Source organism: Microtus ochrogaster, chromosome 17 (genome assembly GCF_000317375.1).
Source record: "Microtus ochrogaster isolate Prairie Vole_2 chromosome 17, MicOch1.0, whole genome shotgun sequence".
NCBI lineage: Eukaryota > Metazoa > Chordata > Mammalia > Rodentia > Cricetidae > Microtus > Microtus ochrogaster.
Window position 1 is genome coordinate 858,443 of NC_022019.1, and position 15,930 is coordinate 874,372.

At 37.4% G+C, this 15,930-nt stretch overlaps 1 protein-coding gene across 1 annotated transcript in view; it reads left to right on the top strand.

Annotated features, from left to right (window-relative positions):
* Positions 1–15,930, top strand: part of Exoc5 (exocyst complex component 5) — a 61,692-nt gene that overhangs the window by 7,285 nt on the left and 38,477 nt on the right. Inside the window, exon 2 of the mRNA XM_005355349.3 lies at positions 15,512–15,606. Within this exon, the coding sequence (XP_005355406.1) occupies positions 15,512–15,606 (95 nt within the window). The remainder of the gene's footprint in view (positions 1–15,511; positions 15,607–15,930) is intronic.

Genomic DNA, 15,930 nt, shown 5'->3' on the forward strand with positions numbered 1-15,930 from the left:
TGGTAGTGCTGTGGTGGTGCATGTCTTTAATCCCAACACTAGAGAGGAATAGGGATGAGACAGGAGCTCATGCTCTTTCAGGCTGAAGGTTTCATAGTGGTAAGAGCTCTCCAGTGACTCTGCTTTGCTTTTCTGATCCTCAGATTGAACCCCAATATCCGTCTCTGAGTTTTTATTATTCATGCTGCTTTTGGTGCCCAATGTTTGGGATACGAAATAATGAAAAAATCATTTGCCTGTGACTTTACAACCACCAGCTTAGGCTGGAGCTAGACACAACTGGAGTCATTGCACTTCTGACTAGATTTTTTTTCTCTCTCTTGGTGGGCTCCCTGAACTCCCTTCCCTTCTCAGGCCAAACTAGGTAGTTACCTTGAAATCCAGTCAGGCTTTAAGCAGCAATAAGCCTCACATCTTCATCAACATCGTCTGCAGATTTGGTAAGACAATTCGGAATTCTTAAAGGGAGGAATTAGTTAAAAGAGAGAGTTTTTCTCACATTAAAAATTTGGAAACACTGGACAGTTTGAAAATAGAATGATTAAAAAAATAAAATAATAAATAAATAAATTTTAAAAGGGGGGGGATGGAGAAATGGCTCAGAGGTTAAGATGAGCCATTGCACTGACTGTTCTTCCAGAGGTCCTGAGTTCAATTCCCTGCAACCACATGGTGGCTCACAGCCATCTGTAATGAGAACTGGTGCCCTCTTCTGGCCTGCAAACATACATACAGACAGAGCACTGTATACCTAAAAAGTAAATAAATAAATCTTTAAAAAAAGAAAGAAAGAAAATAGAATGATTAGAGCCAGGCGGTGGTGGCGCATGCCTTTAATCCCAAAGCTTGGGAGGCAGAGGCAGGTGGATCTCTGTGAGTTTGAGGCCAGCCTGGTCTACAGGAGCTAGTTCCAGGACAGGCTCCAAAGGTACAGAGAAACTCTGTCTTGAAAAACCAAAAAAAGAAAAAAAAAGGAAAAAGAAAATAGAATTATTAAATGAGATGATAATTAATTTAGATGAGATTTATGTATTGTCAATTGTAATCATTTTCAACATTATCGTTTTTGCTGTGTCACTAAAAAAGTTGGTTAATCTGAGTGCTAAGATAAAGACCTTAGAAAAACTTAATAAAACAGATTACAGAGATATTCAAATCCAGACAGGAATTTAATAGAGAACCAATTTCAGTTCTGCATTATAAGAATAGAGAGGAACAATTTAGGTTTTCAAACAACTAGCCTTAAATATATCCAGTAAACTTATAGGAGTTGCCAAATGATAGAGTAAGAAGAGATGAATGGCCTGTGCCAATGTTAGATTTAAGGAGATTCAAGGAAACAATAGTCTCATATGGCATGCATTCACTTTTGTGAAACAATGTTAAATTTGTGGTCAGTTTATATTAGAATTATTCCTAAAGACTAGATAGTGTTGGTTAAAGCTGTTTTAGAGCCTGGTTCACAATGACAGTGGAGTACCTGGTTTAGAGAAGAGGCTAAGACTGTTGAGCAATGCAGTAAAACTAGAGGTATGGAAAATCTCCCAAGATCAAATTCTTGGAGAAGGAAATTATGCTACTGTAGAAAGGCAATCTCTGTATGGTGGTCACATCCTAGCTTTATGCTGTACAGCAGTTTTGAATGCTTGGAACAGAATTGAAGAAGTAGGAAAGTGTAGTGTGGGGAGTGGGGCCCCTTGTTCCATCCCGCCCGACTAACTTATACCCGAAATAATCACACAGAAATTGTATTGATTAAATTGCTGCCTGGCCCATTAGCTCTAGCCTCTTATTGGCTAACTCTCACATCTTGATTAACCCATTTCTATTAAATCTGTGTATCATCATGTGACTGTGGCTAACATCTCAGGCCGGAGATTCATGGTGTCTACCTGTCTCTGCTTTCTTCCTCCCAGAATTCTGTTCTGTCTTCCCTGTCTACCTGAGTTCCACCCTACCAACTAGGCCAAGGCAGTTTCTTTAACAACCAATGAAAGCAACACAAATACAGAAGAACCTCCTACACCAGGAAAGAAGATTGAATAATTTACTAAAGTCATAAAGGGCTCAAAAGAAACCTTCATGGATTTCTTATAAAGATTCACATCAGTAGTAAACAGGATACTATATCAGAAGCAATTGAATCTCTGGCTTTTGAAAATGCCAGTTTTCTATGCAGAAGGATCATTAGGCCATTAAAAGGAAGGTAGCACCTTTGGAGAGTGGATTCAAGATACAATGAATACTGAATTTCATGAACATGATGATGCATGGATAGGAGAGGTGATTTCCAGAGGCTTGAGTAAAAATTGAAATGTTAGTTGTTATAATTATGGCAAACAAGGTCACCTTAAAAGGGACTGTAGATAGGATGTTCCTAGAAACAATGTTTTGTTTTGTTTTGTTTTTTTAAGAATAATCCATTCAGAATGCCTCTCCCTTCTGGATTATGTGTAAGATGTGGCAAAGGTAGGTTTTGGACTAATGAATGTAGGTCAATGAGAAATATTCAAGAAAATTGTTTGCCATCAGGAAACTCTGTGAGGGGCCTCATATGCCAAATATGGTTCCATTGTTTCCTGTCATTGTAGAGGAAATTCCTTCCCAGAGCAATTAAAGAACCTAATACCTAGTATAAGAAATCATCCTGCTTTGGATATTAGAACAATTAAAGAAGAGAGAACAAAAGTTTCAAGAGAACCCATAAAGTGAATATTTTGGCAAACTTCTATAAATGAACAAAGATCAAAATTAAAAATATGAATGAATGACATCATTGAAGGTTTGGTACAATAATTTCATCAGAATCTTGGTATCCAAATTGGCCTCTTCAGGATGCAAATGTTCAGTTTTCAGGAATAAGAACTTTATCTCAGATGAAACAGAGCAAGAGATGGGTCGAATGAGCCAGAAGGACAGAGATGAATATTAAAACCATATGTAGCTAAGATAACAGTGGATTTGTGGGGATGTCATTTGTTAAATCAATGGAATACTCAGATTAACATTCCTCCAGTCTTAAAAATAAACCATAAATTAATGCATGTTTCTGGGAAAAATAGTAGAAGGTTTTATAAAGAATAGTCAGCAACCATTCAGGTTGTACAAGAACAGGGCACAACAACTACTGATATTTCAAAGACAACGAGAGCCCTGCTTTAAAATGATTGACAGACAAACCTGTATGGGTAAGCAATGGTCTTTAACAACAGAAATTACTGCCTTTAAAATAGCTGGTACAGGAGCAACTAGATGTTCAGCATATTGAAGAATCAGTCAGCCCTTGGAATTCTCCTGTATTTGTTTTTTAAAAAAAAATCTGAAAAATGGAGAATGGTGATAGATCTAAGTGCTGTTAATAAGGTGATTCAGCCAATGGACTCTTTACAATCTGGAATTCCTCTGCCTTCCCTACTACCTAAAGGATGACCTTTTATATTTATTGATTTGAAAGATTGTTTCTTCACTGTACCTTTACAAGAAAAGGACAAAGAAAAATTTGCCTTCACGTTGCCTACTTAAAATATTTCTCAGCCTGCTAAAAGATGTCAATGGAAGATTCTGCCACAGGTAATGCTAAATAGCCCTACCCTGTGCCAATATTTTTTAAGTCAGCCTTTTGAAAATGATGTGTAAGCAATTTCCTGAATCTATAGTTTGCCATTACATGAATGACATTTTGCTTTCTGATTCAAATGTAGATGCTTTAGAAAAAATGTTTGAAGGAAAGAAAATTTTGCCTTGTTGGAGATTACAAATTGCTGCTGAAAAAAATGCAAAGAGGATAATCTATTAATTATTTAGGCTATAAGATAGGTTTACAGAAAATTAGACGCTAAAAGGTGCAAATTAGGATAGATCAAATAAAGACTCCTAATGACTTTCAAAGATTGCTAGGAGACATTTCCCACGTACAACATATTATTGGGATAGGTCCTGATGAACTTATTAATTTAAACATAACTTTAGGTGGTGACAAGGACTTAAATAGTCCCAGGGAATTACCAGCTGAAGATGAGAGATACTGTCTTTGATTGAAGAGAAATTACAGAAAGCACATGTGGATTGTGTGGATCCGAATTTTAGCTGAATTCTGGCCATATTATCCTCCAAACATTCCCCTACAAGGGAAGATATCTTAGAATGGTTATTTAGGTTATTTACCACATATACCTAGTAAAATATAAAAACTTATGTGGAAAAAGTCTCTTAGTTAATTCTAAAAGGAAAATTAAGACTTTGCCAATAAACAGGAATAGACCCAGAAAAAATTATAGTACCTTTTAATAATGATGACATTGACAAATTATGAAAAGAAAGTGAACCCTGAAAAAGAGCATCTATTAGGTTTTTGGGAGAGATTAACAACAACTATCCCAAAAGTAAGAGAATTCAACTTACAAAGAGAACTAACTGGATCCTTCCTCACATTGTACAGGATACACCAATAATTGGAGCCCCTATATTCTATACTGATGCAAATAAATCAGAAAAGGCAGGTTACAAATTAGAAAACTAAACATGGATCAAAGCCCTTATGATTCTGCTCAAAAATCAGAATTACCTGCTATTCTTAGGTGCTAAGGTATCTTAAAGAACTTCTCAAGATAGTTGCCAATTCACAATTTACAGAAAGAGATACTTTGCATATTGAAACCATTGAATTTATGCCAGATGATACAAAATTGATTTTATTATTTATTCATTTACAAGATACAGTCAGGAATAGGAATCATCCTATATACATAACATGATGTGGGGTGTTCTTCTGTGTATGCGTTGCTTTATTGGTTGGTGAATAAAGCAATTTTGGCCAACGACTTAGCAGAGTAAAGCCAGGCAGGAAATCTGAACAGAGATAAAGAGAGAGTAGGCAGAGTCAGGGAGACAAATGCCCAGAGCCTTTCCTGGTAAGCCCAACCTCGTGGCGATACATAGATGAATAGAACTGGGTTAAATTGCCTGGCAGTGGTAGTGCATGCCTTTAATCCCAGCACTTGGAAAGCAGAGGCAGGTGGATCTCTGTGAGTTTGAGGGCAACCTGGTCTACAAGAACTAATTCCAGGACAGGCTCCAAAGCTATAGAGAAACCTCGTCTTGAGAAACCAGAAAAAGAAAGAAAGAAAGAAAGAAAGAAAGAAAGAAGAAGAAGAAGAAGGAAGAAGAAGAAGAAAGGAAAGAAAGAAAAGAAAGAAGTTAATTCAAGATATAAGAGCTAGCTAGAAATATGCCTGAGTCATTGGCCAAGCAGTGTTATTAATATAGATTTCGTGTGATTATTCAGGTCTGGGAGGCTAGGAATGAACAAACAGTCTCCTATAATAACACACATATGGGTCTTCCAGGTCCTCTAGCACAAGGTAATGCAGAAATCGATAAATTATTGATTGGAAATATACTGAAGGCCTCACAATTTCATTTTAAAAAACCATCATATCAATAGCAGAGGTTTAAAGAAACTTTTTCACCACGTGGCAACAAGCCAAGAAAATTATAAGGAAAGGTTCTCCTTGTTTTTTACACAACCATACACTACTACCTGCAGGAAGTAACCTAAAGGGTACTCAAAAGAATGAAAGATGGCAGGTGGATGTGTTCCATTTTGTAGAATTTGGAAAATTAAAATATGAATACCACACAATTGATACCTGTTCAGGTTTTCAATGAGCATCTTGTCTGAGTTCAGAAAAGGCTGATTCAGTAATCATATATTTACTAGAAGTAATGGTCGTCATGGGTATAACTGCACAAATATAGACAGACAGTGCTCCAGCATATGTCTCTAAAAAAATGAAGCCGTTTTTTGCTTATTGTAATATAAAGCATATTATAGGTATAATGTACAATTCTATAATCCAAGGAGTTTTATAGAAAAATCAAACCAAACTCTAAAGGATATGTTAAATAAACAGAAAGGGATGATACCTGCAGAAATAGATTGCATAATGTTTTATTAACTTCGAATTTTCTAAATGCTAATAAGAAAGGAACAACATCTATTGAGAGACAGTTGGTTAGTAGAAAAAAATTACAGAATTAAATCAGCCTATATACTTTAAAGATGTACTGACTTCACAATGGAAAACAGAACATGTGTTATGTTGGGGAAGGGTTTTCTTTTGTTTCCACAGGAGAAGAAAAGCTTTGGATACCATCAAAAGTGAGAAAGATTAGATTTGAACAAGAGACGCCTGTTAATTAGAAGAAGTTCATTAAACTAACTTATAAAACTAATAAATGCTTTTCATTTGATCAGATAAAACTTGCCAAAACGGACTCTCTCCATAATTAGGGTTGGGGAAGGGTTTTGTTTCTGTCTTTTCATAAGAATAAAAGTATCCAGCTAAGGAATCTGAAGATCACTAGACAAATGAGACATCTGTAGAGAAGGGACAAATCACCCTGAAAAAGAATGTTGTAACATGAGGGCCTGCTTGTTGGGGTTTCTGTCCTGCCCAGTTCCCACAGTCGCTAGGTCCCAAAGAAAATCACACAGGTCTCCATAAGTTATAAAATGATTGGCCCATTAGCTCAGGCTTCTTATTAGCTCATTTAATTTATATTAACCCATTATTCTTATCTTATGTTAGCCACATGGCTCGGTACCTTTTTTGATGGGGTAGGTCACATCTTGCTTCTTTCATGGTCTGGGCATGACTGCAGAAAGAGCTTCTTCCCAGAACTCCTGTTCTCATTGCCCCACCTCTACTTCCTTTCTGGTTTTCCTGCCTATACTTCCTGCCTGGCTACCGGCCAATCAGCGTTTATTTAAAATATAATTGACAGACTATAGCATTGTCCCACACCAAAATGTCTCAAGAAAAAGACTAAATTGTCCTGTTGTTAAACATTTCCAACAGGGTAAAGTTTCATAAATCTTCCCAAATGTTTGGTTCTGCTGTTTTCTACGGACATATAATGCAGTCCTTTTGTAGTCCCAGTGTAATTAAAAATCAGAGCTGACTTTGGAGTTAGAGTGTGGCTCTCTCCTTCTCTAAACCCAAGCATGTTAAAGTATGCAAAATCTCTCTCATGTCAGAAGAGACACCTGCTACAGGACAGAAGAAAAACAAATATTTAAGGACTGTTTTATTGCTACTAATCTTGTAATCCATTGGTTTTATATTGACTCTTAAACAGCTTTTCTTAAGGTATAAAATTTATAATATGTAAATTATATATGTATATATAACTTTTTGCCATGATATTAATGGTCATATAGAGTGCTAACTAATTCTAGATAAAAAAGTTTCATCTACCTTCCTATACTTGATTTCGGGTTTGAGTCTCTATCAGTTTTCTGCAGTGAACCATGAGCATGCCTATCAGCAACCTTTGCTGTCTCCAAAAGGAAGATGGGGCCCCACAGCAAGGATTCCTCCAGGACTATTGTAACACCACTGAGCTGAAGAATACCACCTAAAGATCAGCTTTGAATTACACACTGCTCAAAACAATTTCTAGGTGGCGAGCTAAGATGATCCATACTAACAGACTACTCTAGCCAGGACTTGAGACAAGCCCTGCACTTTTGTATTGCACAGAAATTGGACTACAAATGATACAACTTCCTCTCCCAGGACTTGACAACCCAATTTTTTCTTTTCAGGATCCCCTAAAGATATAGTCACCCCTCCCCCAGACTGAAGAAAGCTAATTTAAGAACACAACATCCACATTCCCAAGAGTTTGGGTGGGTGGTTTTTGATTGTTCAGTGGGTTATGACTATTTGTCATGGTTGAGGGGGGTTGGTTACCAGTTGTTATGGGTTACAGCCAGGAGGAATGTTGAACAAAGGAGATTAGAGTTCTTGTTTTGAAAAGAAAAAAGGGGAATACAGATATATGATAAAAGGTTAGATTATTGACTCTGCTCTGAAAAGAAAAAAGAGAAGCTATAGATATGATAAAAAGGTAGATTACTGAATCTAGTTTTAAAAAAGCAACTACTAGTTTTAAATGTTTTACATTGGATTGGATTTTTTTATATTGTATACAAGTTTTGTATATTGATACAAATTTAAGATGAATTTGTTAAGACAAAATTTCTATTGTTGTTCAAGATATGGTACTCTACATCGCATTTAACAATGAAATGCAAATTTCTAGTGCTTGAAAATTAGTATTGCCAACTGTTTAGGGTAATAAGGAAATGTAGGTTAGTAATTAATCACCTATTATAATCGAACTTGTCATATTAGGTATGTTTTCAAGGTCAAACGAGTATTTATTTTAGATAGGTCATCTTCAGACACTTCAGAGATTTAGAGAATATGGCATTTAAGACGTTTTAATAACATAAGCTCATTTGTATGACAATGAGGCATGTCTGCTCCTGGCAGCACCAATCTACTTCAGAGAAGATAATGAGCATTGAAGAAACTCCACATTGAGTTTACTTTCTTTGTGTCAAAAATAAACCATGGGGCAAGAAAATGTCCTTGCCTCGATTACTGACCATATGCTGTCCTAATTGTACAAGCAGGACACAAAAGAGAGTGTCTGCCAAACATTGTCAAGACAAGGTAGGACAGTTCTTCAGGATATCCTTCACAGAAAAGTCTGCCAAATGTGCTAAGCCTGTAGGCCAAAGGTTGATGCCCCAGTTGCAGAGGAATGACTGTTCAAGCAGCCAGCTGTTTCTGTCATTTCTCACATTTTTTGGAAGTCATTTGCTTACACTTCCTTTCAGTTTTGGGTCTCTGAGGGAGTTGAAGACTAGAGAGTTATAGTTTACCAGATGCAGAAAGCAAGTTATGATAGAAAATAAAGTAGGTAAGAGGCTTTGGACTCATCAAGATAGGATAGATATGGAGTATTTTTTCTGAATTTGTCAAATGCAAATTGACATTGTTGATATACTTATTGCTTGTATATATTATATATAGTTATTATACTCATTGTATGAAGTTTTTCTTATATTAATTATAGCCTTTTTAAATTTTAGACCAAAAGGGTGAAGTGCAGTGATATATCATTTGTATTTTAATAAATAAAGCTTGCCTACAGATCAGAAATCAGAATGCCAAACAGACACATTAGTTAGCCATACAGGTCAGGCAGTGGTGGCACATCCCTTTAATCCCAGAAGCAGCACTAGTTAGCCGAAGAGCCAGGCTGAGGTGGTGCATGCCAGCACTAAAGAGAACTATAAAGTGGGATGAGACAGGAACTCGCTCTCTTTCAGTCTGAAGATTTCAAAGAGGTAAGGGCTCTCTAGTGGTTTGGCTGCTTTGCTTCTCTGATCTTCAGGTTGAACCCCAATATTTGCCTCTGAGTTTTTATTATTCGTGCTACCCTTATAAAATTACTAAAAGCTTGTTTCTTTGACATTTGTTTTTAAAGTGAGAAGCCTTTTGGGAGGACATAGCTACTTAAAAGCCAGGGCGCTGGTTAATTTATTTTTTTCTTAAGGTAAATGCCATTACAGGAAGGTTATGTATTAGAAAATGGGCTTGAGATTTGTTTGGTTTATAAACAGAAATTTTTATTTAAAAAAAAACCAAAAACTTGTACCCATAGTTATTAATAAATGCTTTTTTTAAAAAAAAACATTAGCAATAATTTGTTTCACAAGATAAAACTTGTTTTGTTTTTACAATATTGATTGTTCTCTCAATTTTTCTCCTTCATTGGTGTCTCATTTTGTCTATTCTATAGGATCTTTTTCCTGCTCTTTTCCCCCAAAATTGTCATGCCTTTCTCCTTCCTAATGATCTCATGCATTACTGAGGTTTTAAATATTTGTTTACTTCAAAATTATATATTCTGTTGTCCCTATAATGCCAACTTTGTTTTTTAACTACATGCTTTATATTTTCACTTTGATAGCTAGTTTATAGTATGATATATACTCTCATTTCCTCATTCCTTTTCCATTACCTTCCCTGGTATCCATCACTGTAAAAATTACCACCATAGTTGTTCAGATCATAAACCTCTTTAAGAAATTTCTGTTTCTGACCGGCATTATAAATAAACAAAGTCAATGAAACTATTCCTAATGACGTTCTGCTATACTTGTAGATCAGAGCCTAGCATAACTGTCATCAGAGCAGTTTCATTCAGCCACTGATAGGCACGTACAGAGACCCACTGGGAATCTTGTGGAAAAGGGAGAGGAAGGATTGTAGGAGTCAGAGGGGTCACGGACACTACAGGATGGCCCACAGAATTAATTAATTAATGAGGGAGTTTTTATGGGCCCGACCGAGGTCCTCTACATATATGTAATGGACAATAGAGAGTTGTATGCGTCTGACCAAAGCACAACTAATAAAGACTCAGAGATAGAAATTGGGGTTCAACCTGAAGGTCAGAAAAGCAGAACAGTATGCCACTGGCTCTTACATCTACTTCAGTCCAAAAATGGCACTTTTGCCTCGAGGAATCTCAGAATGAAGCTGAGTCTGTGAACTGTCTCCTCCCATCCTATATTTCTCTCTAGGGCTGGGATTAAAGACTTGCGCTGCCCGGTTTCTGTGGCAGACTAGTGTGGCTACTGGGATTAAAGGTGTTACTACTGCCTGGTCTATAAGGCTGACCATTGTGGCTATTTTACTCTCTAGTTTTCAGGCAAACTTTATTTATTAAAATACAAATGAAATGTCACAACATCTAACCTAGATCCTCTATGTAAACATTATGATGTGTGGCTTGGTGTTCTTGTGGGACTACCAATAGTGGAAGTGGGGCTGTCTCTCAGTCTGTTGCCTTCTCTTGGGACCCTTTTCATCCTACTGGGTTGCCTCGTCTAGCCTTGATATGAGGCTATGTGCCTGGTCTTATTGTGACTTGTTATACCAGTGTTTGGTTGATATCCCTGGGAGGCCTGCTTTTTTCTGTGGGGGAAATGGAGGAGTGGATCTAGGGAAGAGCAGAGGTGGAAAGGGTGGGACTGGGAAGAGAGGAAGAGGGGAAACTGCAATCAGGATGTAATGTATAAAAAATAATAATTGATTAATTAAAAAATTACCTGTTAACTTTCCTTTCTCTTCACTTCCAACTCTTCAGCAGTATTTAAATACATCCCTTAAAATTATATGAACATATTTCCCAATGCTCTGACCTTTGCCACTTTCATCTCTACCACTGTTGTCTCTGTTGTTGCTTGGGTCCTCTTAAAAGCAGATACTAAGAGAGAGTTTATTATGCATCATATTTAGTAGAAGGTACCCCTGGGGTAAAGAGGTAGGTGAGGAAGTAAGCTAGGGTGTATGAGAAGCAGAACATATATGGCGGTGTGCTGTGTTGGTGGTATCTGTGTGGGAGTTATGAAACTTGTCACTTTGTCTGGTTTTGACATACACATCAGGCCTTCATGCTCCTGTCTCATCACTGAAGCTGTGTTACACTGAGAAAGGTATGATCAATGAAATATGACACTCAGTAGCTGGGGGATCCCCAGGTAAAAGCATCAAGCAAGTCTTTTTTTTGCAGGGAGAGCTGGAGGTACATCACTGTCCACAATAGGCCACCCTGTGTCACTAGAGTCTACACCATATTCATTTGATAGCAGATCCTCCAGGATTCCAGTTCAGTCTCATGGAGGAAATTAAAGATCATTAAAAGTAGAGTAAATCTCTGGTCTGGCAGCTAGATGGTTCAAGTTGCAGCTGACCCTTTATCTCCTTTGTGATCATGCTAATTCCATCTTACTTATAGTTAGTACTTTTGTTATTCTTACTATCTCAACTGGTTGACATAGTCTTCTTAGGCTGTTGTTGTGACACTTATCTGTGTTCTTGCAAAACTGAGGGGATTGATCTTCCCAAGAGAATTATTTTTGTGACACAGAAGATACTAGTCTCTGCTTTGGTATATAACAACGCCTCTCCCTCCTTGAAGATCACAGTTGATTGCCCCCACCAAAGGGCAATACTTTTATTCCCCTTTATTCTCTGAATACAAGCAGCCAGTGTTATCAAGCAGCACTGAAAGCCAGAGTTTAATGCAACGTAGAGCTGCATTTTTCTTTTGGAATTTTTTGTTTGAAGTATATGTGTCTGTGAAGGTATATGCTACATGTGTGCATGTGTCTGTGGAGGCCAGAAGAGGGCATCAGATTCCTTGGGACTGGGGTTACAGGCAGTTGTGAGATCCCTAACACAGCTGGAAATTGAACTCAGGTCCTCTTAAGTGTGAGTCATCTCCCCAACCTCTTTAGTGCACTTCTTACTTCCCTTGTGCTTAGGCAAAAGCATTCCCCCTTCAATATCAAGATCTCTTTCACTGCAGACATGAGACATGAACAGACTAGGAGATAGGGTAGGCAGGGCATTTGTACTTTACTTCTTGTTCCTAATTCTTGTAGTAGTAGCAAAGGTTTATTTATTTGGGGATAAACTCACAGTAAGGGTAGCCATTTGCAGTTCTCTGCATGCACTGGGAACTGGAACTGAATCCAGCAGAAAAAAGGACCCTGCATGCATTTCATCTGCACTTATGAGACCAAATGGCTTTGGCTGAAGAAGTTCCCTCAACAGCTTTCCCTTTTGTCTAATAAGAGTTTTAGGCCTAATACAAACTATATACAATAAGAACAAATATTATATACTGTCCAGGGAAAAGAGGAGGCAAAAACATACATAAAAATTAGAATTACAGCCAGCATTAACAGCACTAAACAAGAAACATGTTAAATGTTTTAATAGTCTGAGTCTTATATTAAAAATGGCTTGGCTAAGTCATGAGATGGAAGTAACTATGACTATCTAGTCTTTAGCCCCATTAAAGACCCGAGAAGGGAAATAATATTACTTGAGAAAACAGAAAGTGCAATTGAGCAACTTTCAAAAGGTGCAAGAAATGACAGAGACAACTGGCTATTTGGGCAGTTACCCAAAGTCTCATTTATTGTTGAATCACAAAATTACCTTTATATATTATATGCCTCAAACATAAGCTTATAACTTGTAAAGTATATTAATTTCTTAAATTACATATGAAACAAAATATCAAGTTGTAGCTGGTTTTATTATTTAAGACTTAAGTACCTTTCTGTTTACTTATCTTTTGTGGCTCTGCTTGTCTGCATTGGTCCACAAGGGTGGAGGGAGCAGAAGCGGGGAATAAGGTTCTGACAGCTGTGGGTATGACTTAGATAGCAGCCAGGAGACAGACTTTAGTGAATCATCTCAGCTTTATTCCAGAATATAAGGAATGTTTAGGATTGGGGAGCCTGGAACAAACCCTAGTTTGTATCCAGTGGCACGATCCTATCACGAGGCTCCGTATGTGACAGTAGGGTCCTGTAGCAGAGCTCCTAGCACAAATCTTCTAGCAGGAATCTGTGCCAAGGGTCAGGCTAAAGCTAAATCAGGCATCTGGCTTAGACACAGCCTTCATATAAGGTCAGTCCTCTGGTTCAAGGGACATTCTCCAGCTAAGGGCAGGTAGAGAGCAGGAAATTTTGCTGGGGAGGAAGAGTCTTCATGTCTCTGAAATTTTGGGAAAAGCTGTTGGCCAGCCAGCAAGGCCTTCCAGCAATCTATTAGGATTTTTATTTTATATGTTTTTAGGTTATTGTATAGTGGTCATTTATTTTACCTCATATCCTAGGCAAGTAACAGACTTTCAGTTGTTATTTCCTTATTTATTTTAATTTCAGAACATCTCAGTTTCTCCCTTGCTTTTGAATGCTGGTATTGCTGGGTATAGGATTTCTTAACAGATTTTTGTTTAACACTTTGAACTTACTAGGTATCTGACCTCCAGTGTAAAAACAAACCCTGCTAGAAATCTTAGGTGTTCATGTTGCTTTTACAAGTCTTTGCTATTCAAAAGTTTTAAAGTGCAAAGATTGCAAACCTGCATCATTTTGCCCAACATGCATATTTACTATTTTTGATTGGACTTTGTGCTTTAATAACTTAAATAATAGTAATCTAATAATGCTGTATCTGAGAAAATTTAATGTGCTTGTTTTCACATAGTGTATACATGTTAACTCATTTCATTGAATGTTTTATGTGATTTTAATAGTACATAGCTTTGCATATAAGTTTACCCACTTTTTAAAAAAAAGATTTATTTATTATGTATACAGTATTCTGCCTACATATATCCTATAGGCCAGTAGAGGGCACCAGATCTCATTATAGATGGTTGTGAGCCACCATGTGGTTGCTGGGAATTGAATTTAGGACCTCTGGAAGAACAGTCAGTGCTCTTAACCTCTGAGCTACCTCTCCAGCCCAAGTTTACCCACTTTTAAGTGAAGTTTTATTGAATATGTATGTAGTTTACAGCATTATACACAATGTACAGTTACTCCAAAATTTATTGTTCATATGTGCATTTCATTATAATTTTATTTTTAATCTCTGTTTTTGAGACAGGGACTTGCTTTGCAACCAAGAATTTATTAAGATCTTGCCTCATTCTCCAAGCCGTGGGAAAATAAAATGATGGCGTTGGAGCTGAGCATTGGTAACACTGCTTATGTTGCTAGGAGGTTGCCAGCTGTCTTCCTGAAAGGCTCTGCCTGGTTGGCAGCTGTGCCATGCAACTGTCAGCATCCTGTCCTCTTACCACACTGCACTCTATAATTAAAATACAGTTCTCTGCTTCTGGGGTTAAAAAAATAATAACTTAATGGATGTCATGTGGCTCATGCTTTGGTTAGGGTTAGGGTTCCCAGCAGCACTAGCAAGGCAGAGACAGGAAGATCTCTGAGTTTAAGGCCAACCTGTGTTGTCTGAGGTTTCTGTCCTGCCTGGTTTCTGTCCTCCCACCAGGTCCCACAGCCATTTAGCCCCAAAGAAATTACACAGAGGTCTATATTAATTATAAACTGGTTAGCCCATTAGCTCAGGCTTCTTATTAACTCTTGTAACGTATATTAACCCATTATTCTTACCTATGTTAGCCACATGGCTCAGTGTCTTTTTCAGTGGGGCAGGTCACATCCTGCTTCTTCGGTGTCTGGACAGGACTGCAGAGGAATGGGCTTCCTCCTTCCCAGAATTCTCCTGTTCTTATTACCCTGCCTCATCTTCCATCTGGTTGTCCTGCCTATACTTCCTGCCTGGCTACTGGCCAATCAGTGTTTATTTAAAACATAATTGACAGAATACAAAATTGTTCCACACCAAACCTGGTTTTCATAGCAAGTTTCAGACAAGCCAGAGCTACATAGAGAGACCCTATTTTTCCCTCATGCCCCACCCCCCCAAAGATTCCTTAAGTTGTTTGATTGCTAGTAAAGCTATACCTTTTGTTTTGTTTTGGGTTTAAGTTTTTTGTTTGTTTGAATAAATTGCCTTCTTATACCCTTTCCTCATTTTCTATTTGGTTGCTCCAACAGGTCAGTAATACTGTTCTAATATTTTAGCATCCTACTTTTCTTTAATTAATTAATTAGCCTTATTTATTAAAGAATTTTAAATAACAAAAATCTTTTCAATAATAAAATAGACATCAGTTTTCAAGATCTCAAGTAGTAAAGCCTGTTTTAGACTGTAACTTGTTCTGTAAAGTCTTGTTAAAACATGTTTATTTTGTGAACCAGGAGCCTTTTGTGGCTGATGAATACATCGAGCGTTTGGTGTGGAGAACCCCAGGAGGTGGTTCTAGAGGTGGATCTGAAGCTTTTGATCCCAAAAGGTAAACTAAAAAACAAAATTTTGATAGTCCCAATGTAGTACTACAAATTCTGTTTCAATTAGAGACAACTGTATTGGGGTTTCTTTCAGTGTTCATATAAAACAATTTTAATTAACAGTTTGTCCCCATCTCAAAAAGTTTTTTACACCATCAGAAGTCTGAAATTGTATTTTTCCTTAAGCACTTGAGCTGATTGGATGAGGATTTTATTGACATTAAGAGTTTAATTTCTGCCGGGCGGTGGTGGCGCACGCCTTTAATCCCAGCACTCGGGAGGCAGAGGCAGGCGGATCTCTGTGAGTTCGAGACCAGCCTGGTCTACAA